Genomic DNA, 25,595 nt, shown 5'->3' with positions numbered 1-25,595 from the left:
CGCCTAGTGCGGCGTTATGCAACAGCTCTCTCTCTCTCTCTCTCTCTCTCTCTCTCTCTCTCTCACACACACACACACACACACACACACACACACACACACACACACACACACACACACACAGAGTCCTCTCAACCACACTGTCCTTGCCCATATTACACAATAGGAGATTTCGTGGGTGTTTTGTATTGCTTATAATTTACAACGCAGATTTTTTTCTCAAAATAATTTAATTATACTGTTCTCTTTTACATACTTTTCAAGCTCAACAAATGACTACAACTTAAGGGAACTGATGACATAGTCAATCTTTAACTAACAGTATACACACAGTTTAAAAATTGTGTGTGCCAACCCATTATGATGAATAATGAGTTGAAGCAAACATATAAAGTAATAATGAAATAACAGTCAATAAATTAAAACAAAAAGTGTTCAACAGTCATAAACTGAAACTAATTCCCACATTTATCTACCATCTAATATGTTTTTTGTATTCTTCATTAATGCTCATCCTCTTAATACTTTCGTATCCCAGGATGATGGCAAAACTAAAACAGGCAGACTGTACAAGACGTGCCGATAATCCTTTTGTAAATATTCTCAGTCGTTCTTCTGCCCATAATATACTGAAAGTTTGTTGAATAGAGTCTATTCTCTGGACCTGTAACAGAAAAGCTGTGAAAAACATTTATTCTGTGCGCACCAGTTTCTGATACCTTTATATAAAGGTTTTCATATATTTTTCTTTATATAAAGAAAACTGAACAAACTTGAACAAAGAGGGATACTGGAATACTAGATGAAGGTGACTTTAACCTACCTAGTATAGATTGGCACATCTATGGATTCACTACAGGTGATACGAGCAGATAGTCTAGTGTTGTAAACCTGAAAACTTTTTCAAAAATTGTCTTGGGCAGTTAAAAACTGAGTGGAGATATTTTACACTTTGTACCTACAAACAGACCTGACATTATGAGTGTCAGTGTAGAGACAGGGATGAGTGCCCACAATGTCATCACAGCGACAACGGTTACTGAAGTTAATAAATCCATCAATAAGAGTGTCATGCAGATACGAAAGGTAAGCAGATGTTAGCATCCTACTTACACAATGAATGAGCATCAATTAGTTTCAATGTGATGGACTTAGAGGAATTATGAGCAATCTATAAAAAGATTGATGCAAGAAGCATGCAATTTCCATTGTCGTACCCAAGTGAAAGATCTTGCAGAGTTGCTGCTGATGTTTGTTTTATGGGTGTTAGGCCGGGGTCCAAGGCATAATTCTGTGCCTAACATTTCATCTTCCAATACTGGTGGCATCATCAGAAGCTTTAACATTTCATAAAACAGTTAGTCTCAAACAAGCTCATCAACCCAAACTGTATATGTATTCACACAACAGTCAGTTCATAATGTCATCAGACCATTGCCTAAGATTGCAGAGTCTCATCAACATATGTTATTGAATTTTTGGTAGGGATGAGTTGATGCTGTTTGTTTTATTTAGCACTAGGGTCCACAACTTGTCTAGTTTCAGTCCTCCTCCTCTTCAGTTACAGTTGTTTTTGTGCTTTCGAATTTCTATGGCCTCTCTGTACATCCTAGCACATTAATGAAAATATCCTGCTAAAACCAGTGTCTCAGAAATGAATTTGGTGCTTCCCTGGTCACAATGCATCATCTGATATGAAGGTCACTCCAAAAGAAATGCACACTAGTTTTGTAAAAATACAGTTTTCATTCTGCATGTGTGAAAGTGTTACAGTGTGTAGATACATCCTTCCCACTTGTTTTTAAACTTAGTTCAACCTGTTCCCATGAGTGGCGCCATCACAGCATGTCTTCAAGATGGCTGCTACATTTGACGTTCATCAGAAGCAACGTTCTGTCATAGAATTCCTGTGCTGTGAAAATGAGACAGCGGGAAACATCCACAAGAGGTTGAAAAGTGTATGGAGATGCTGCTGTCGATTGCAGTACAGTTAGTCGGTGGGCAAGCAGGTTACGTGATGAAAGCGGGCATGGCAATATTGAGGATTGTCCTCGCAGTGGCAGGCCTCGTACTGCACACACTCCAGACAATGTGCAGAGAGTTAACGAACTGGTGACTGCTGACAGACGCATCAACGAATTGTCACGCTACGTTGGGACAGGGGAAGGAAGTGTTCGCAGAATACTGAAAGTGTTGGCGTTAAAAAAGGTTTGTGCCAGGTGGGTTCCCAGGATGTTGACAGTGGCTCACAAAGAAACAAGAAAAACGGTATGCAGCAAACTTTTGGAACAGTACGAGAATGGTGGAGAATAATTCCTTGAAAGAATTGTGACAGGTGATGAAACATGGCTCCACATTTTTCACCAGAGACAAAGAGGCAACCAATGGAGTGGCATCATGCAAATTCACACAAGAAAAAAAAATCAAAACCACACCTTCTGCTGTAAAAGTTATGGCTACGGTGTTTTTTGATTACGAAGGACTCTTGCTTGTGGACATCATGCCAAGTGGAACCACCATAAATTCTGATGCATAAGTGATGACACTGAAGAAACTTCAAGCTCGACTTAGTTGTGTTCGACCACATTGGCAAAAGTAGGATGTTTTGTTGTTGTACAACAATGCACGGCCACATGTCAGTCAAAAAACCATGGATACAATCACAAAACTCAGATGGACAACACTGAAACACCCGGCTTACAGTCCTGACCTGGCTGTATGTGACTATCATCTCTTTGGGAAACTGAAAGACTCTCTTCGTGGAACAAGGTTTGGAGATGATGACTCCCTTGTGCACGCTGCCAAACAGTGGCTCCAACAGGTTGGTCCAGAATTTTACCATGTGGGTATACAGGCGCTGGTTCCAAGATGGTGTAAGGCAGTTGAGAGGGATGGAAATTATGTGGAGAAATGAAAATATTATTCCTAAAGGATGTATCTACACACTGTAAAACTTTCAAACATGTAGAATAAAAGATGGATTTAAAAAAAAAAATTGTGTGCATTTCTTTTGGAGAGACCCTCGTACTTTTTATTCATCTGCCTTGCCCAGGCGACAACTGTTCATGTTCCTTAAGCTGGGTGTTAAAGCTTCTTTTTGTAGTTCCTCTGTAAACATGACGTCAAGTGCAAGGCACTGGGTGTAGGTTCTTTGCAGTGTTAAAACATGCATGCATCTTTCTTGTTTGTTTATTCACTGTCTCAATACCATGTTTTCTGAGAAATCTGCTACTGCTACCTGTGACAATTTTTACAAATGGTAGGAAAACTTCCTCTTTAGTTGGTTCTTTCTCATCAGAAGCTCTAAACCTAATACACTCTAGGGCCCTATCTTTGTTGGAGCAGTCCTTTCTGCTGAAGGCAGTTCTTAAATGACTGAACTCGTCCACCAAGTGCTGTGGTTCACAGATTCTTTTAGCTCAGTCCACCAATGTTTCGATAACTCCTCTGTTCTCTGTGGTATGATGATGGGAATTTCTGTGAGGGTACCTATCTTCACACATGGTCTTTCTGTAGAATTTATGCCCTAGTTATGTCAGGTTTTCTAAGTATCTGTACATCCAAAAATGAAATACGACCTCCTTTCTCTTTTTCCATTTTTCCATAGTGAACTTTACATTATAATTTATATTATCCAAAAAATTTACACATTTTTAGAGTTCTTTTTCTCCATGGGTCTATATAATGAAAGTATCATCTACGTACCACAGCCAACACGAGGGCTGCTTCTTTGCCAACCACAGGGTTGCTCGTTCAAATTTTTCCATATAAAAATTTCCTAATGACATCACGAACAGACTGTTACATGGATACATGTAAATAGATTGGCTTGCTGGGCTTGTTTGAGACCAACTGCTTTCTAAGTCATTGAAACCTCTGATGGTGTCCCCAGCATTGGAATATGAAATGTTACACAGAGAATTATGCCTTGAACTGCAGCCTAATGCACATAAAATAAATATAAACAATAACACAAATACTGACCGTGCAAGCCTCCTTTCTACGACCTTGCTGAGAATCTGAGAAAATTCTGGTCCTACAAAAATCAGTAAGCAAGCAGCTTCTATCCACTATCTCACTGACCAGTCTGGTGTAGCAACAGAACACAGCAAAAGGAAAACTGAACTTTTAAATTTCACATTTAAGAAATCAGTCACATTGGAGGTTCATACAGGCATACCACCATTTGACTGTGACACAGACTTCCATATCAAGGACATAAAAATAGGTATTCCTAGTATATAGAAACAGTGGAAAAAATTGAAAACAAATAAGCCACCTGGTCTAGATGGAGTGCCAATTTGGTTTTACAGACAGTATGAAACTGGTTCCTTATTTAGCTTGCCTTTATTGTGAACCTCTCAACCACTATGACATCCCAAGTGATTGGAAATAAGCACAGGTAATTCCTGAATACAAGGATAAAAGAATAGATCCGCAAAATTAAAGACCAACAGACCAATATCTTTAATTTCAGATTTCTGCAGAATTTCTGAGCATATTCTAAGTTCATATATAATGAATTTCTTGAGGCAGAAAAGCTTCTGTGCACAAATCACCACTGATTTAGAAAGCATTGCTCTTGTGAAACTGAGCTTGCCTTTTCTCACATGATCTCCTACAAACCATGGATGACAGGCAACAGGCAGAGTCCATATTCCTAGACTTCCAGAAACCATTTTATATGTTGCCCCACTGCAGACTACTGATGGAGGTCCGTGCATATGGATTAGATTCCCACATATGTGAGAGACTCCAGGACTTCTTAAATAATAGAACTCAGAATGCTGTCCTGGATGGTGAGTGTTCATCAGAGACAAGGTTGTTTTCAGCAACGCTCCAGGAAAATCTAATAGAACTGCTCTTGTTTTCTATAGGGTGTGCCATCTAAAACTTGCACCGTAAATATTGCAGAAAAGAAAAGTGCTATTAATTGCAGTTTTCAATGAGTGGATTGGTAGTCAGGGGCTCATACTGTCATTCAATCTGTGTAGTTGCTAGGTATAATGTTGTTGTGTTTGCTTACAGTGTGCTTGTGTCTTCTCTGAGCGCATTGCGACCTGATAGCAAGTGTGCGACAGCCCAAACAGTAAATCGTGAATGGACAATGGGCTTTCCCAATTCAGGAAAAGCCAACATGCTCATGGTGTACGGAGAGTATAGGAAAAAGTAGTTCGTTCTTGTGTGGTGTATGAAGCAAAATATCCCAATAGATGTCAATCATCTCAGCAATTATTTATTAACTTCTTCAAACACTCATGTGAAAGTTGTAGTGCAAGACGTAGACAACAAAAAAGAAGGAAACAACTTACAACAGAAGAGGAGAAAATTGAGGCTGTTGTTGCTGTTGCAGCTGATCAGCACATTAACTCCCATGTGTTTGCATGAGGAAGTGGCACGAGTCATGTTTATTGATGAAGCCATATTTACCAATCATGACCAGGTAAACCAATGAAACATCCACTACTGGTCTGTTGATAATGCCCGTTGGCTTCTTCAGGTGGAACTTCAGCATCCACGAAATGTAAACATGTGGTGTGGGATAGTGAACAATCAGCTCATAGGCCCATTTTTCATAGACAGAACACTGAACATGCACAAGAGCCTCCTAAAAGATCATCTTCCACAGATGCTAGAAGATGTTCCTCTGCAGTCTAGGAGAAACCAACATGATGGCTGTCCATCCCACAGTGCATGAAGAACTAAAGAATGTCTTCATGAATTGTTTCCAAATCACTGAATTGGATGCAGAGGGCCTGTACCTCGGCTGGCCCATTCCACAGATTTGATGTCCTATAGACTTTTTTTCTCCGGGAAAAGCTGAAAGATGCTGTCTACAAGAACATACCAACACTCGATGATATGCAGCAACATATTACAGCAGCCTGCTCGGACATCTCCACTGAAATGTGTGCAGCAGTTGTTCCACACCAGACTGGAAACATGTATTGCTGCTGTCAGTGGTCATTTTGAACACTACCTGTGATGGTCAATTGTCTCGTTACTGGTCAGAACCCACATAATTAGTGTATACATTTGTGTTGCGTTTTAGTGTGTGCTACCAAGGGTATTGCACAAGTGTCGGTGTGGAAACTTTTCAAAATATGATATCTCGTAAACAACTCTCACTAGAACCCTGCAACAAACACCACTGATACTCTAATTTACCTACTTTTTGTTCGTTAATGTCAACAGGCACTGTTCCATTTAAAAGTGTGTGTGTTTGCATAAAAATACACTTTTTAAGTATTTTTACAACCTGTCGATTGATTGCAAAATACAAGCCCCTGACTACCAATCCATTCCGTGGAAACCACAGATCAATAGCACTTCCGGTTTCCACAGTATCTGCAATGCTAGTTTTAGGTCATTCACATTCTATATACATAAATTATCTGACTGACAGGAAGAGCAGCAATCTGCAACTGTTTGTTTGCTGATAATGTTGTAGTGTCCGGCAAATTATCATCATCATCATTGAGTGATTGTACAAGAAAACAGGATAATTTAAAAACAATTTCTATTTGACTTGATGAATGGCAGCTTCTTCTACAGATAGAAAAATTGTAGTTAAAGTAGAAGAGTAGGAGAAAAAGACCCTGTAATGTTCAATATAGTATTAGTGGTGTGCAGCTTGACACAGTGATTTTGATTAAATTCTAGACTTACCACTGTGAAGTGGTATGAAGTTGAACAAGCATGTAAGGTCGGTAGTTGGGAGTACCTCATCTATAAAGGAGACCACGTATAAAACGCTAGTTCGACCGTTTTTCAGTCCTGCTCAAGTGTGTTGGATCCCCACCAGATCAGATTACCTGGCAGACATCAAAAGCAATTCAGAGGCATGCTGCTGGATTTCTTACCAATAAGTTTCATCACCATGCATGAATTACAGATATGCTTTGTGAATTCAATTGGGAATCCCTGGATGGAAGACAACATTCTTTTCATGAAACACTATTGAGAAAATTTAGAAATGTGCAGTTGACTGCAGAACAATTCTACCATTGTCAGTGTACAGAGAAATTAGGGTGTTACATGGAGGCGTGTAGACTGTCACTTTTCACTTTCTTCATTTGCAGGAGGAACAGGAAAGGGAATGACGACTAGAAATGGTACAAGGCACCCTCCACCATGCACTACATGGTGGCTTGTGGATTGAGTATGTAGATCTAGAAATTGATTAAACTTTCACTACCTAAGGGTTCACTGTGAAAGAAAAGAGGAATGTGACAATTCAATGATTATGCATTAAAGTCTTGCAAGTTCAAAGGCTACACGGGGTCAAATTAGGAGGAAATCAACAATAAAATGGTGGGGACATACGAGTGCTGAAAACATAAGTAGTTAGAACTTGGCAGAGACTGTAATGCAGCAGACAAAAGGGAAAAACAGATTAAGAAGAGCATGGACAAGAAAAACAGACTGTGGCAGAAAATATTATACAAAGTTTGGCAAAGAAAAGCAACAGGAAATGAGAAGTGATTCACGGAAAATAAGGAACCAGATGAAAGAAAATTATAAATGGCAGAAAAACGTAGGATAATAGCAGCTGCAGAAAAGGAGGAGGCAAAACGAAAAGGATGGCGTAAAAAAAGGACTGTTTAAGAATATGCAAAGTGGACGATGGGAACCAGTGATAAGCTCCTCAGTTTCCTTCTGCAATTATGAGGTACTGGCACACCAAAGAAGAATTCGTATTATATGCCCCAACCTCACAACAACAAACTTTGTGATTGTTGTTTCAAGAACACACTGTCATGACGGCTCATCTTCAGGAACACTGAAAACATGTTAGGCATGGCAACAATGCTGTCAACAACATACAAAATTGAACTAATGCTATGTTGCAGTATAAGGTTTGTGCTGGGGCTGCTTTGGATTGCCAATAGAGACAGTGTTCACTCATTCTAAATGACATTTGGTGTCCTCACATGGTCCTCTTCATTTGATAAAGAATGTTACAAATAAAAGGGAGCATTCAAAAAGTTTTACAGCAGGTGCAGGCACTAGAGGAATAATTATAAGGGATGGAGGAAATAATTTGACCCAAGACATTAGGTACAACCAGACTACCAAAGAGACTGACAGGCAATGAATGATTACTATGGGTTTGCGTAGGATGAGCTTAATTTTTTGGACGCGACTCAAAGATCTAAATCCTAGTGTGGAAGTTTGTTGATACACTCCAGATAAAGATAACAATGTGCAACAAGAGGTACATAAAACTTGTATTTGGTTCTTATTTTTAACAAATCTGTGCTCCTATGGCTGAGGATGGTGGAAATCTGTTTCTATTTCAGGTTAGCTTGGTTGCCGTTCACCGCGAAGGCAGCTATGGATCTGCCTGTGTATTTATGTAGCAATCAGTGCCTAGACACAAAAATTAGAAGATCTGCACATTTTGAACTCTCTTTCCCTCCACATTTGCGGCACTTTGCCAAACAGAGAGATTTCTTTTTTATTTACTCCATTTTACATATCCTCTCCTTAATTATATTCTTCAAGTTACACAGTTCTATGAACAATAAAACTGGTTAGAAGTGAATGGATACTGACAGACGCAGTCATCCAAGTAAGATTTCGCAAGCACACTTTTACTGTTCTAATTCGGCCCCACAACGCAGCCATACCATGTGCAAATAAGTATTAACTTAAACTATCTTCTAATAAAAAAAAAAAAAAAAAAAAAAAAACAACAACAACGTAGTTAGTACTCCCAACTAGACAATGTGAAACATATAAATACTAAAATAAAAAATGAGGCAATTCCAAAGAATCAGTACATAGCTTTTAGAAACTAACATGGAAATGCTTTTGACAAGGACCACAGATACAGTATTTAATGGGATATACTCAAACAGCATCTTGACCTGCAACACAGCAAAGACTGATGATGAATAAGTTTGAGCTGTGTCACACTACAGACACAATGTTTTTGTGCTGCCTTCACTTACCGATTCAGCATCTGGAAATATGATTCGCACATAAGGGGAAGGTGTGGAAGGGGGGGAGGGGCAGATCGTGTAAAAGTTTTCTTATCTGAGTGTCCTACTTGTTCTGCAGATGCCATAAATTTCAGAATCAGTACACCAAGATCAGAGCATTGCCACAGTGCTCTACAACCAGTCACCACGAGGTCCAGAGAATTTGTCTACCACAGAAGATTGCCACTGACCACGCACCTGACAGCCTTCAACAATAATATGGAGATTGTTAAGAAGTACATCAGCCTGAAATAATGGTTCCAATCTTTTTTTCCTTTGTCCAGATGGGCAGCACCATTTTAACCAAGCTGGTGATTGGTATGGGTCTTCAAGCGAAATATTCTTGGTTAAGATCGTTATCAGGAGTAAGCTATCGGGTTCAATACCAACGATATTTATAGTGTCACACATCCTCCCAAGATAAGTGGTGAGGAACAGATTAACAGAGACAGGATCCACCTATTTAATAATTCATGTGGTAAATGAAGATCTTATGCAGTGAATTATGTTTAATGGGCCTGAGTAATTATTTCTTGTTGTAACAGTTTGTTTATGGGGCTGTCCAGAGCAAGTATTAATGACTGCAACTGTGATTTGCTGATTGGTGATAGGACGACTGGTATTTTTTTTTTTTCCATGGAATATTGGTAGAGGTACAGCTAGCACACTAAGACAATCGAGTTGTGGCTATTTTGTGGTTACGTAAAGGTGGGATTTTGACCTTGAGTGAGTAAGTGTCTCAAATGCACCTCTTTTCTTCTTCTTTTTTCTTTTTTTTTTGCACAAAAACAACCACCAATCAACGGAAGGAAAGACAGCTAAAAACAGGGACTCGGAGAAAGGTCCTTAAAATATGCCGTAGTCCTGAACTAAAGATTAAATGTCTTTCACCATATTGCTATGAAGGATAAAAAATAAAATGCGGTCGACAGCCCACATGTCGTTCGTTAAAACAGCCAATAGCTCAGACGGCAAACATGAATGAGAACGTAAGCGGTAAAAAAAAAAAAAAAAAAAAAAGAGAGCATTCCTTCAGGAAATGGCAAACCGTCAAAGGTTGAGGGCAATGAGCACAAAGTGGTGGGAGAGCACCACTTAACAAGTGGTGATGGCTAAAACGACAGTACCAAATACACAACCTACCTAAAATGATCTCCTCATGGTGACAGGGCCAAAGAGGTGGTCGTCCAAGCTGCTGGGAGAGGTTTAATTCCATGGAGTTTGTTCCCATCAAGGGAAGACCAGTGGTGATGCCAAAGTCACACCACGTACTGACAATGGCAACACACAGATCATTGGAGGGAATGGAAAACCTAGCGGGCCAAGGTATGAGAACTGCAGCCTTGGCAGCAGCCTTGTTTCCCATCAGACCGACGTGACCAGGAACCCACAAAACATCACAGTGGCTCCGTCAAGAGTGAGCAAGTGACAGCTTTCCTGGACCCGTTGCACTAAAGGATGGACTGTGTACAACACACAGAAGATCTGAAGGGCATTGAGGGAGTCAGAGCAGACGACACAACTGGAAAGCCTGTGTCACCAGATGGCCTGATACAGGGCGAAGAGCTCTGCTGTAAATACTAAGTAGTGTTCTAAAAACAAAGATGATGTGACTTACCAAATGAAAGTGCTGGCAGGTCGACAGACACACAAACAAACACAAACACACACACAAAATTCAAGCTTTCGCAACAAACTGTTGCCTCATCAGGAAAGAGGGAAGGAGGGAAGGAGAGGGAAAGACGAAAGGATGTGGGTTTTAAGGGAGAGGGTAAGGAGTCATTCCAATCCCGGGAGCGGAAAGACTTACCTTAGGGGGAAAAAAGGACGGGTATACACTCGCACACACACACATATCCATCCACACATGTACAGACACAAGCAGACATATTGGTCTTTAAATATGTCTGCTTGTGTCTGTATATGTGTGGATGGATATGTGTGTGTGTGTGCGAGTGGAGATTATGAGTTGCACAGCAAAAAGACCTCTAAAAAGAAAGCTTTTGGCCAATAGGCCTTCTTTTGAATTAGACTACCTACACATTCAAACAAACGGAGCTCTCTCTCTCTCTCTCTCTCTCTCTCTCTCTCTCTCTCTCTCTCTCTCCCCCCCCCCCCCCCCTCTCCACCCTCTCTCCCTCCACACACACACCACTGTCTCTGGCTGCTGAGGCCAAATATATCCCTTTACACATGTTAATAATCTTTATCTTCCTTTAAATAACCTTTCAAACTGTTATTTCTTCTTCATTGTTACTCTTGGGATGATAAAAGTCAATGCAGGACAGTTTATTGCAATTATAAGTCATGATGCAGATAAACAATCACATACTGAAGCATTATTTATTTACTTATTGTCTTGTTATACATTCCAAGACAAGAAACCATCACCAACCACGAAAGAATTATCTGAACGTGATGGAAGCTGGTAGATGTGATATACATGTATACATATACAAATAAATAATTAAGATTTCAGAAAAAATGGATGGTTTATTCAAGAGGAAGCGCTTCACAAATTGAATTGACCAAGTCACCTTGGTCCACCTCTGGTGCTTATACAAGCACTTATTTGGCTTGGCATTGATTAATAGTTGTTGGATCCCCTCCTGAGGGATATCAAACCAAATTCTTTCTATTTGGCACATTAGATCATAAAAATGCTGAGCTGGTTGGAGAGCCTTTCCCATAGTGCTCCAAACATACTCACTTGGGGGGAAAGATCCGGTGACCTTGCTGGGTAAGGTAGGGTTTGGAAAGCGTGAAGGTAAGTGATAGGAACTTTTGCCATGTGCAGGCAAGTGTTATCTTGCTGCATATTAAACCCTGAATTGCATGATATGAAGGGCAACAAAATGGGCCATATAATATTGTCAACGTACATTGTGCTGTAAGAGTGTCATGGATGACCACAAAAGGAATCCTGTTGTGAAAAGAAATGGCACCTCTGACTGTCGCTCCTTATTGTCGGGCCGTATGGAGGGGGCAGTCAGGTTGGTGTTCCACCACTGTCTGTGGCTTCACCAGAACACCTTCCCTGTTCATCGGGGCGTAGTTGGAATAGAGGTTCTAGTCCAGTCATTGATATTCCAGGCCAAAGGTATGTATAGATATGCCCTGGACCATCATGGGATACCAACCTGACCGTCGTCTGCCGTAAGGCCCAACAGCCAGGAGTGATGGCCTGGTGTGCCATTTCCTTTCTTAACATGGCCCATTTGGTTGTCATCCACAGTACCCTTACAGCACAGTGGTACCTCAATGATATTATGTATCCTGTTTTGATGCCCCTCTTGGCAAGCTATCCTGGGCTTACATTTCTGTAACATAGTGCCTGCCTGCACACAGCGAGAGTTTCTACTGGTTGCCTTCATGCTTGCCAAACTCTGCTTTGGCTAGCAGGGTGGCTGGATCTCTCTCCAATTGAGAACATACATAGCACTAAGGGCAGGTGCTTCAAGCCAGCTTGAGATTTTGCCAATCTAATGCGCCAATCGGACAGAATTTGGCGTTATATCCCTCATCAGGAGGACATCGAACAACTCTATCAATCGATGCCAAGCTAAATAACTGCTTCCATAAGGTCTAGAGGTGGAAACAAGTTACTGACTTGCTCAATGTGTGAAGCTCCTCTCAAATAAATCATCCAATTTTTTCTGAACTTCTAATCATTTGTTTGTACATGCACATCACATCTATCGATTTCCATCTGATTTGGATAATTCATTTGTGAACATGGGACAACCGATAGGTTGCAAGTGTACAGGTGCCAGCAAATCAGCAAAAATAAACATCTACATGCCACCACCACTTTGATCTACACAATTAAACAATTTAACTGAAGTTAAACCCTCTTCAGGTGTTGGTGACGCATGCCCCACTATTAACCTCTAATTGAAAATGTTGCTCAATACTGGTAAATTAGAAATAATAGTTGCTGTACGAGTGCCTTCAATTACAGTTCCCTGAAAATGGTGGTCTTTTTTTAACTATTTCAGAGCAGATATTCATAAACTCATGAGCAAATTTACACGGTAAGTACAAGATAAGTTTTTGCTGTCCAATGCTAGGATCTGTCATCTTACGGATTCGTGCTTCGCTACCTCGGGACCCCAGCGTTTGCAGTATCTCTGCCCTTTCGTGCTGCATGTCTATCCACTTGCTATTCTTTTCATGCTCCCTTGGGAAACATGTCTGGGATGTCTTTGGGAATGTGGTACCCATTTTCAGTAGTCGATATCAGAACAGTCTCTCCTATGTTTTTGTTTCTTTTTTCTTTCTTCATTCCCCTTTCCCTTACCTCCTCTGCTTTGGTGTTTGAGGTTGCTTTTTTCTTCTTCCTCCCTTTGCACTCCTGAAGGCTGGTCCACATATCTGATGCATAACAGGTGAGTGGGTAATTCATAATTCCAAGCCTCAGGTCAGTAGGTAGGGTTTGCACGTATCGGACTGGGCCCAGGTGATTGCCTCAGCTACTACCTTCCCAAATTGCTGATTGGTCCCTCTGTCAGATGTTAGAGAGGTGTGAACAATCACCGCAGGCAGGTTAGAAGTAGTGGGCCATAGGAGACGCTGGCAGTCATGGGGGATTTTCTTGCAATGAGCCAACCATCTTCTCCACAGTCAACATCTACTAAACATAAATGGAATGAGGCTAACAATTCAAAGACCTTCTCAGCTGCACCACGTTCCTCATAGTTTCACATACGGAATACAGTCAGTCCTTTGCTGCAGCAAATCCATTTATTATTCAGAAAGGTGTTGATGCAATTGCTAGCCCTGTAAAATCCTGCTCTCGTTTACACTATGACCCTTCATGTTTGGAGACTACTTCTGATTCTCAAGCGCAACAACTGCTTTCAGCTTCGCTCCTCCATAGGTATCCTGTTTGTGTTTAAGCCTATCGAATACTGAGTCCTTCCCGCCGTGTTATTTATACTAGGCTGCTCAATGGTCTGTCTGAGGCAGAAATTCAAACATACCTCTCTGATTGGGGTTTCATTGTGGTCCATTGGGTAGTGATAAAAGATAGATGCATCCTTAGTGCCCACATGTACTATTTTTCTCACGTTTGATAGAGTGGTGCTTCTGTCATTATTCCATCCTGGATTTTCCATTTTTTGATGTAAGAAAATTGCTTGAAGACCAAGGATATATCGATATGAGGGTATACACTGAGATGACAAAGGTTATAGGACACCACCTAATGTGTCGGACCTATTGCCCCACAGAGTGCAGCAGCTCAAAGTGGTATCGTCTCAAGTTGTTGGAAGCCCCCTGCAGGGACACTGAGCCACACTGCTTCTACAGCCATCCTTAATTGTGAAAGTGTTGCCAGAACAGGATTTTGTGCATGAATTGGCTTCTCCCTTATGCCCCATAAATGTTTGATGGGATTGATATGATCTGGGTGGCCAAACAATTTGCTTGAATTATCCAGAATGTTCTTCAAACCAATTGGGAACAATTGTGGCCTGGTGACATGGCACATTGTCTCCATAAAAATTCCATCACTTCTTGATAACAGGAAGTCCATAATGGGGTGCAAATAGCCTCCAAGTTGCCGAACATAACCATTTCCAGTCAATGATCAGTTCGGTTGGATCAGAGAACCCAGTCTATTTTGTGTAAAAACAGCCCACACCATTAACGAACAAACAGCTTCTACAGTGCTTTGTTGACAACTTGGCTCCAAGGCTTCAAAGGGCCTGTGCCACACTAAACCCTATCATCAGTTCTTACCAACTAAAATTGGGACTCATCTGACCAGGTCATGGTTTTCCAGTTGTTTGAAGTCTTAATTTCCGTCATTTCACCATAATCATGATGGAAACCTTTTCACATGAATCACTTGAGTACAACTAACAGCTCAACTAACTCGCAGCCCTTTTATACCTTGCGTACATGTTACTATTGCCTCTGTATATTTGTATATTGCTTTCCCATGATTTTTGTAACCTCAGTATAAATATTACAAAATTAAATGTTTTTCAAAACAGATAAGAAGCAAAAAGAAATCACATTTTTTTCATAAAAGAAAAATTAAAAAATCCACTGCGGATAGGAAAATATAGCGCTCATTTGGCTCATAGCTTAATCTCTGTGAGGTGGTCATAAATTTTACTGAGCAAAAGGAGGTTATTTTCGCTTGATGGAAATAATATTTATAAATAAGTTTACATAAGTAGTTTTTGCTGCTGATATTGATTTAATACACCTGAGGACGAGATGTTACAGCAGGATTCCCCCCTCTCTCTAATTTTGAATGATTGCAGTCAGAACAGGTTTTTCTACAAAAACTATTACAAGTCCGCAATATATAGTTTATGCTGCACGCTAAGTTTAACTATTAACAGTAAAAGAAACCTAGCTAGACTTGTGTACAAATTTACAATCAAATAGTCTCAATGAAATATATTTAAGTATCTATCAATGAATACAGTCATTACATTCCAAGTATTCACTAATACTTATAAGCTATCAATTAAGAACTGAGGAATCTCTGTGAATGTATGAAGTTAAGTCAATTATTATCCACAATTTAGTTATATTTTTGTTTATTTTGGTACTACTGTCGTTTTACGTTGATGATGCATGCTTTGTTTATTTGTTGTTATATCTTTGCAATTTTCAAGCTGCTAGGTTAGCTTCATTATCGCTGCCATGCTGTTAATCATAGCTACTCCGCTGTGTATTTGTACCAAAGAAGAGCAATGTTCAGTGATCCATTTTTTGTGGTTGAAAGGCATATCAGGAGCCAAAATTCGTCAAAGACTTTCGGTACAGTGCAGGAACAGTGTTTTGCCACAACGGAGTGTCAATGAATGGATTTAAAAATTCTAAAATGGTCGCACAAGTGTTATAACGATGAAGGAGCCATATGACCATTTACTGCCACAACAGAAGAAACCATTGAGCATTCACATTAAATGATTATCTTAGACAGACAATTAACTATTGATGAAGTGGAACATCAACTGCAAATTAGTCACAGTTCTGCCTACGAAATCATCCACAACAGACTTGGGTTTCATAAAGTTTGTACATGATAGGTCCCAAAACAACTCACACAGTTGCATAAACAAACACGCTTGGACATCTGCAAAAAACATTTGGATCACTATGGTAACGAAGGGAACAACTTCTTAGACAGGATCATTACTGGTGACGAAACATGGATCCATCATTACGAGCCGGAGAGTAAACAGCATAGTATGGAACGGAAACATCCAAATTCGCCGTGCGAGAAAAAGTTCAAGACCCAACCATCTGCAGGAAAACTGATGCTTGCGGGTTTTTGGAACGCACAAGGTCCAGTACTGGAACATTATGGGGAAAGGAGGCACAGCAATAAACAGTGTATGTTACAGTGAGAATCTTACTGCCAGGCTAAAGCCTGCAATTCAAAGCAAATGCCGAGGATTGCTGTCAAAAGGTGTTGTGTTGTTGCGCGACAATGCCCGTCTGCATGCTGCAGCATAAAGCTTGTCGATAAATGATGTTCTTGTAAGTTTCCTATTCGATTACAATAAAATTTTATAATTACTTTGCAGATAATAACTGACTTACCCTTGTATAGTAAGTCAGATGTATGGAAACTCTAATTGCTTTTAATTGCTTGTATGTGTACTACTGAATTTGTACTGGAAAATCCAAGTTCAGGTGTGATCGCAACAGAGATCAATTTCACTATACTGTAATGCTAATGGACACAAAGTGTTGACCCAATACTAATGTTCAGTCTATTCACACCTGCTTCTATAGTGGCACAGCGCAAAATTAATTTTTGATCATGACTGTCCAGGATATGTTATGTTACCGAGCACACAATTTTTTGACTCTGTAGTTCCATGATGTGTTTGGGTAAAACCACATTCTGAGGAATTAACTTCGAGTATTAAGTGATAGATATTGAATGAAGTTAAATGATAGTTTATAAGTAGTTAAATTGTGGTTAGTTGTACTGTGTAAGTCTATCCATGTTACTGTCAGTCAAACAGTAGTGGACTTGCTGAACAGGCAAATCTATGCCCTGATTGATCTGAGCTATAAGATTAGCGCATGCTAAAGCTAAGGTCGAGAATTGCAACAGTCGAGACAACAAGCAGTGGCAGCTGCTGAAAGACTCACGAGTATGAAGTATCATTTTACGTTAAGCGATGTGGCAGAATTTTAATTGTATGAGGTACTACTGGATTCTAGTGATTAGTTGGTAATTAAATTTCTTAGGTTGTGAAATTAAGTTTATCATGATTACTGAAAGTTGGTCTTAGGACTAATTAAGACACTTAGTACTGAGATCCTTGATTTTATTACAATTTTAAACATGGATGAGGAACTCAAAGCTTACTTAGAACAGATCATTAAAAAGGGGCAGTACCATGTGAAGAAGGATAGAGAAAAGGTGATAAAGATAGGGAGGAACTTAAAAAAAATTGACTGTAAGCAGTAAAGAAAGAAAAATAAGAAAGTGGGCTGCAATCTGTAAAAAAGGAAATAACAGAATTGAGACAAAATGTGATGAAGTTAATAAGAAAGTAACAGGTGCAGAGAAATCTTTATGTGAACTGTCAACACTTTCTGAGAAACTAGGAAAGCTACAGAGTCCCAGGAAATGTCAATCAGCCTACTACTGCTGGCTGTTACAGACCAGATAAGCGGAAATAATATCAAATTGAGAGAGAGAGAGAGAGAGAGAGAGAGAGAGAGAGAGAGAGAGAGAGAGAGAGAGAGAGAGTATTTAAGTAAATCTGTAGATAGTAAAACAGGTAAACCACAGCTAAGGTAGTGGAAAAGATAAGGCAGGTGCATACACTTTTGTCAGAAGTTAGTTGTTCAGAAAGAGGAAGTAGAGCATGTGAGCATACAAACCAGAAATGAGCATGTCAAACTGAGCTACCAAACTGGATCAAAAAGTGGAACAGACAGATTCCGAAGGGATAACAGGAATTATCCTAGTGATCATGGGAATTATAATAACTGCAGTGATATAAATATGGGAAGAGAGATAGAAGGAACCATTGTGGATGGCATGGCCTGAAACAGGAATAATACCCATCTGCAGAATAGTACTAATTGCATTCATAATGGTGAACAGTCTACTTCAAGAAAAGAAGGTAGAATCAATAGTAATTTTGTCCAAACTAGCAATGGTATGACTAATCAAAACCATGACGGAGTTGTGATACAGGAAGTCACAGACAATAATCGAGTCATTTCCATGTCTAGCAGCTAATACCATAATAGTCATGAATATAAAAATGCTTTTTTGAGGTATCCTGACCAGAAACCTCTGAATGAAGAGTTATTATTAGAAAAAGGGGGAACATAAGAGAAGTGTGTCACCTTTGATAGTGCAGGGAGTAGTTGAAAATCAGGTATTCAATTTTATGTTAGATAGAGGATGTCAGGTATGTCTATCATCCAAAGACATTTGGGAAAGACACAAATATAGAAGAAAATGTCCATCCTTCCCTGTGATCAATGTTCAAGTAGTCGGTTTAACTGGTACCAAAGGTAAAAAAAAGGTGGAATAGAAAGTGTTGTTAACACTTATTCTTTCACACATAATATTACAACAGTCTTTGCTGGTAGTAGCTGACAATTTACCAGTGCTTTTGGATATGGATTGGCTGGTTACACGGAGAGTATTGTTAGATTTACCAATGAAAGAACGAGAATAAATGTTGGAAGTAATAATCTGTGGGTTAAATTCAACAACAGTAATTTAACAATTGATCATGAGAGGAACTTTAATAATTATAATATTAAATTTGATAAAGGGATAGGAACAAAGGAAGAGAGGGGGAGAGGGGGGGAGGGGGGGGGGGGGGGGGGGGGGAGAGAGAGAGAGAGAGAGAGAGAGAGAGAGAGAGAGAGAGAGAGATATTTAACAGCAGATAACAGTAGCAATGTCCATATAGATTGGGAAAATCAAGTCGAGGGAAAAGTGCTTAGAGACATCCAGCCCAACAATGGAGGAAAAGCATGAACTAGAAAAGATGTTGGTAAGGAATACGCTAGTGTTCAATTATAAACCAGGAATTATTCAGGGAGATGGGTGCAACCTGATGATAAAATGGCATGTACCATTTTTCAAATCACACTATCCCATTGCCTAAAGCAGGGGTGGGCAAATAGCAGCCCACGGGCCACATGTGGTCCGTGGAGGGGTTTTGTGTGGCCCGCCAAGATATTTACAAAAACCATAGGAAAAACAAAATTTCCCTTTCCCGCGCGACTAAAAAAATCCGTGAGCATCTGCGCTACTTGGTAGTGCGTAGTACCGACAGATGTCTCTACAGTCACGCAACCAACCTAGCTGCATGTGGGCGCGGTGGGCTATGGGAGCACTACCATCAGCCAACACGGGCACGGAAAAAAGCACTGTGCATCCTGCTATTGGCGCAAATTTATGCTCCACGCGGTGGCTGATGGGAGCGCTGTATTTCTCCAGCGCTGAGTGAATAGTGCGACGTTCAGAGCAATTTTCTTCTTTCTCAGGTGGTTTACGCAATCATGACTCCTAAGAAGAAGCATAAAGTCTGTGATAAGTGCCGTCTGTTTAATTAAGACTGGATGACCAAATATTTCTTTATTGATGCAGGAAATAAAGCCGCATGCTTACTATGCCATGATACAGTTGCCGTATTCAAGGAGTACAATCTGAAACGACATCACGAAACAAAACACAGTGACTTTGGCTGCAAACTTTCAGATGAAGAACGAAAAATAAAACCAGCAGAGTTTGTGAAATGCTTGAAGCAGTAACAAGCGTTATTTACGAAGCAAACACCACTTCAAAATAGTGCTACAGAAGCAAGTTTCATGGTCGCCTATAACCTTGCTAAACGAAACAAACCTTTTTCGGATGGTGAGTTTATTAAACAGTGCATGGTACAGTGTGCAAGTGTAATGTGTACTGAGGTTAAACCCAAATTTGAGAGCATTTCGTTGTCAAGGAGGACTATAGCGTGACGCATTGATTTAATTAGTGACAAACTTGCAGACCAGCTAACGACTGTGCGGACGGATATGTGCATGTGTGCGAGTGTATACCTGTCCCTTTTCCCCCCTAAGGTAAGTCTTTCCGCTCTCCGGATTGGAATGACTCCTTACCCTCTCCCTTAAAACCCACATCCTTTCGTCTTTCCCTCTCCTTTCCTCTTTCCTGATGAAGCAACCGTAGGTTGTGAAAGCTTGATATTTGTGTGTGTGTTTGAGTGTTTTTTATTGTGTGTATCTACCAGCGCTTTCCTGTTAGGTAAGTCACAGCATCCTTTTTTTAATATATTTTTCCCATGTGGAATGTTTCTTTCTATTATATTTATAAGAAGTATACTTATACTCCTTTGCTTCTGACTCTCATTTATATCTAATGATTTTTATAATACCTTTTATGAAATGTAAAGCTAACTAATCAATGCATTTTACGCTTTCACTGCTACACCCGAAATTGCAACTCTGTGTGTGATATGTGATTAGAAATTTAAAAAAAAAACTTGCATTTTCATAAAAATTTTGGGAATATTACACACACACACACACACACACACACACACACACACACACACACACACACACACACACACAGATATGCCGCCAGTATATATACGGCATTAGAAGTGAAAGGTTTATAAGGTGCAGCCCTCCGCAAACCTCTGTGTCTATAATGTGGCCCCTGAGCCAAACAATTGCCCACCCCTGGCCTAAAGTATACATGAAGCGGTTAGAAGTGAAAGAAACAGGATGGTCAGCTGGGGTATAATAGGAAAAACTAGTAACCCATATAACCACCCAACTGATGCTGTTAACATATCTAAAGGCGATATTCAATTGGTCTTGGATGCTAGAACAGTGAATAAAATAATGGAAATTGAGAGAGAGGCCACTTGCTATGGAAGAAATGTTAGTTCAGTTCTGTAGTGTGACATTCTTAAGTTCAACTGATTTAATTATAGGTTATTGGCAGATTCCCCTCACAGAAGAATCTAAATTATACTGCTCTTCTGCTTAGTGGTAGGTCTTACTAATTCAAAGTACTGCCATTTGGCTTGAACATTTCTGTGGCTGAATTTACCCAAGCCTAGATCTAGGACACAATCTATTAAATAAGGTTTTCATATATATGTGGACAATGTGCCAATGGTTCCCAAAACTTGGGAAGAACATATTACATTGATAGATGAAGTTTTATGAAGATTAACTAAGAGAGGAGTAGCTGTTAAGTTTGCCAAGGCTCATTTTGGATGTAGTGAGATCAAATTCTTGGGGCAACTTGTAAGCCAACAGGGTGTTGGACCTGATCAAGAAAAAAATTAGAGGCTATAAAAGGTTGTCCTCCACCCAGAAACAAACAGTTTAGGTCTTTCCTTGGTCGTGTGGAATTCTGCTGGGTATATAATATATGTCAAATAATGAATTGTGTTAATTTAAATGTCCCCCTGAAACTAAAATCCCAGTGGTTGTTGAGTGATAAATGCCAAGCTGAATGCAAAGCTTCAAAAAGGAACTGTGTAATTCCCAGGTACTAGGGTATCCTGGTCTTAGTAGAGTTGTGTGTAGCAGTAGTCATACCTTATAAAAGCCTTGCATATGTAGGATTTATCAGCTATAGGTACTATTGGCCTTTGTCCTGACGAACTGGTGGTATAGTATATGGTATACGCAGTGGGGATTTTGGAAGTGTGTTCTAAATTTGTAAAATTGTACCCAATTAAGATGGCAAGTTACAATAAGGATATTGGACAAGGAGTATTTCCCTAAGGTGGGGAAACTCAAAAGATTAATTTCCGATACTGGTGTTCAATTTGTTGCACAAGATTCTAAAGAGTTTTTGAAAGCACAAAGTGTACAGCACTTACTAGTTGCAAAGTTCCACCTGCAAGTGAATCTGGTGGTGAGAGTAATGAAAGAACTAGGTCAGCTGGTTAGGACAATGTGGTAAAAAGCATACCAGATGGCCGATGTTCTTATTCAAATTTGAGAGGATATTGAATGAGCTACCCTTTGGTAGTACGGGAGTGGCACCCTGAGAGATTATAGAAGGCAAAATTATAGGGGATAGATTACTGTACAGAACTGAATACCCTCCCAATGAGGAAAGGAGGATTTCAGAAATCATAAACAAGAACATATATAAAATTGTTGAGGGAATATCTGATAGGTTAAATAAGGGCATTAAAAATTCTAATTCTAAAGCTGGTGATCAAGTTTTAGACTGGACATAGGAAAAGAAGGAGTGACAAGCATTTTAAGAAATTATTTTATCTTTATTGTGGTCCATATGAAATTAAATCCATTCCTAACCCTACAACAGTTATGCTTAAAGAGACTGACTTTGATAGAGAGGTAGGGAAATACACACATCAAGAAAAGTTTTCTATCACCTCGGCTCCGAGAATTCCAGAACCTGTACAGAAAATTGGAATAGAGAGAAACATAAATATCATTTCTGGCCTTTTTATTGCTCATGAAAACCACACAATGCATGTTGTACCACCATGCGAGACCTTCAGAGATGGTGGTCCAGATTGCTGTACACACCGGTACCTCTAATACCCAGTGGCACGTCCTCTTGCATTTGTGCAAGCCTGTATTCGTTGTGGTATACTATCCACTAGTTCATCAAGTCACTGTTGATCCAGATTGTTCCACTTCCCACTCCTCAATGGTGATTCGGCATAGATCCCTCAGAGTGATTGGTGGGTCATGTCGTTTATAAACAGCCCTTTACAATCTATCCCAGGCATGTTCAATAGGGTGTGGAGAGAACATGCGGGCCACTCTATTCAAGCAGTGTCGCTATCCTGACAGAAATCATTCACAAGATGTGCATGGCGGAAGCGAAAACCTCGCCAACATGCTGCCGATATGGTTGCACTATTGATCGGAGGATGGCATTCACATATCGTACAGCCGTTACGGTGCCTTTCATTTTCATGACCAACAGCGGCAAATGTTGGCCCCACGTAATGCACATGGACATCAACTGTATCTCCAATGCTTGTGACTCCTCCACCAATCACTCTGGCTACAAGTCAACACAGGTGCTGCAGTGACATTATTGAATTCTCCAACCTATGTGAGTTTAGGCTCGCTGCCATTGCAACCGGTCATTTGGAAGCTGGTCAATTACAACAAACAGAACATTGCGCTGTTGGAACAATTTAAGTCAGTGGTTCATTCAATTACATGTTTGGTGTTTGCCGATACTCATGTTGCAAACTTGTTTGGGATGGATGCATTTCAGGTATTTCAATTTGCTATCACCAAAGCAGTTCACCTTGTGTCCGATCAGGTACCATATTTGTAATTTGGAAACACTGTGTGAGGAGATTTTGGATTTGAATTTGGAAGGTATAGGGTGAGCTACGAATTTTTATGCTCATATTTCTTTGAAATCCAAGGCTATGCCTTGTTTTTATCATGTGAGTCCTATTCCTGTAGCCCTGAAAGGTCAGATGAAAGCAGAATTGGACATACTTCAATCTCTATGGGTGGTGCAATCTGTTATGGCTAGCAAATGGTCATCTCCACTGGTTGCAGTTCAGAAGCCATTGGGAAATTTCGCCTCTGCAGACACATCAGTACTAATCAACACGCAGTCGATAGTGGATATGTATCCTCTCCCATGCCAGGAAGAACAGTTGGCAAAAATATCGGATGAGTAGTACTTTTCTAAAACTGATTTGTCTGAAACCTACCTGCAGGTTCCTGCAGACTAAGAGTCTTGGCCAGTTCTGGTTTTGAGTAATCATTTTGGTCTCTATCAATATTTGCACCTTCCATTTAGTGTGGCTAATGCTTCTGCTATCTTCAAACGATTTTTTAGAGCAACTGACTGTCCAGGTTTGCATTAATTGTCTGGATGATATTGTCATGGACTCCTCCATCACTGCTCACTTGAAAAATTTGCACACTTCGTCTTCTGTCTCTCAGTCCTCACGAAATCTCAGATGTTGTGACCATCTATTGTTTATTTGGGGTTCGAGGTCTCATGGGATGGGATTTGTCCTCTGCTAGATCACATCTCTGCTGTTACACCTATGCCTTGCCCCTCGTCCACAAAAAGAGCTTCAGACCCCCCCCCCCCCCCCCCCCCTAGCGAAGATAGCCCACTACCATAAATTCCTGCTGGGGGGAGCCATAATGGTTCGTCCACTGCATGCCCTGTTTAGCAAGAATGTGCCTTTCTGCTAGAGTCTGGACTGCGAATGTGTTTTTGAACTACTATCACCCCTTGTTTAGCTACGTTCTCTCCAGATCAGCACACAGTTTTGGCAACTGATGCCTCACAGTACAGCCTCGGTACAGTCCAAGCGCCCGGATATGCTGATGGCTCTGAACTACTTGTTCCTTTCGCCTCTAAATATCTCACTCCAGCCCAGCAGCATTACTCTCGGGTGGAAAAAGAGGCTCTTGCCATAGTCTACATCTCCAGAAATTTCATGTTTTTTTGTATGGCTCAAACTTTCACCTTACTACTGACCATAAGCAATTGGTCTCCTTGTTTAACCCTCACACTTCCTTGCCTGACAAGGCAGCAGACCGACTACAACACTGGGCATTGTTCTTGTCTCGCAACTATTACAAAATCCATTTTTGACCACATCTAAACATGGAAACAAAGACACCCTGTTCTGCCTTCCTGTGGGTCCCGATCCTGACTTTGGATCGTGAAGAATTGCTTTGCTTCCATCTTGATACTGAAATGCAGGCTACAGTTGAGGGTTTCCCAATTATGAGCTTGTGCATAGCAGTTGCTGTTGCTGCCGACTCGGTTTTCTGCCCGGGGTTTCAGTTTGTTCAACGGGACTGGCCAGATAAACTGCTGGGTCAGGCTTTGGACCCCTGCGCAACTATTTTCATTATGGTATCGCCCTGGAGATACTAAAAGGTTTCAGATAGATTATATAATGGTAAGACAGAGATTTAGGAATCAGATTTTAAATTGTAACACATTTCCAGGGGCAGATGTGGACTCTGACCACAATCTATTGGTTATGAACTTTAGATTAAAACTGAAGAAACTGCAAAAAGGTGGGAATTTAAGGAGATGGGACCTGGATAAACTGAAAGAACCAGAGGTTGTACAGAGTTTCATGGAGAGCATAAGGGAACAATTGACAGGAATGGGGGAAAGAAATACAGTAGAAGAATGGGTAGCTCTGAGGGATGAAATAGTGAAGGCAGCAGAGGATCAAGTAGGTAAAAAGACGACGGCTAGTAGAAATCCTTGGGCAATAGAAGAGATACTGAATTTAATTGATGAAAGGAGAAAGTACAAAAATGCAGTAAGTGAAGCAGGCAAAAAGGAATACAAACGTCTCAAAAATGAGATTGACAGGAAGTACAAAATGGCTAAGCAGGGATGGCTAGAGGACAAATGTAAGGATGTAGAGGCTTATCTCATGAGGGGTAAGATAGGTACTACCTACAGGAAAAAAGAGAGCTTTGGAGAAAAGAGAACCACTAGTATGAATATCCCCAGTTCTAAGCAAAGAAGGGAAAGCAGAAAGGTGGAAGGAGTATATACAGGGGCTGTACAGGGGCGATGTTCTTGAGGACTATATTATGGAAATGGAAGAGGAGGTAGATGAAGATGAA

The 25,595-nt window shown here is 40.3% G+C and overlaps 1 protein-coding gene across 1 annotated transcript in view; it reads right to left on the bottom strand.

Annotated features, from left to right (window-relative positions):
* Positions 1-241: 241 nt before the first annotated feature.
* Positions 242-25,595, bottom strand: part of LOC126481238 (solute carrier family 25 member 44) — a 140,553-nt gene continuing 115,199 nt past the window's right edge. The window contains exon 6 of the mRNA XM_050104852.1: positions 242-664. Coding sequence (XP_049960809.1) covers positions 473-664 — 192 coding nt within the window. The 3' untranslated portion in view covers positions 242-472. The remainder of the gene's footprint in view (positions 665-25,595) is intronic.

This window comes from Schistocerca serialis, chromosome 5 (assembly GCF_023864345.2).
Source record: "Schistocerca serialis cubense isolate TAMUIC-IGC-003099 chromosome 5, iqSchSeri2.2, whole genome shotgun sequence".
Lineage (NCBI taxonomy): Eukaryota > Metazoa > Arthropoda > Insecta > Orthoptera > Acrididae > Schistocerca > Schistocerca serialis.
Note: the sequence above shows the minus strand (reverse complement) of the source record. Positions and strands in the feature narration are given on the sequence as shown.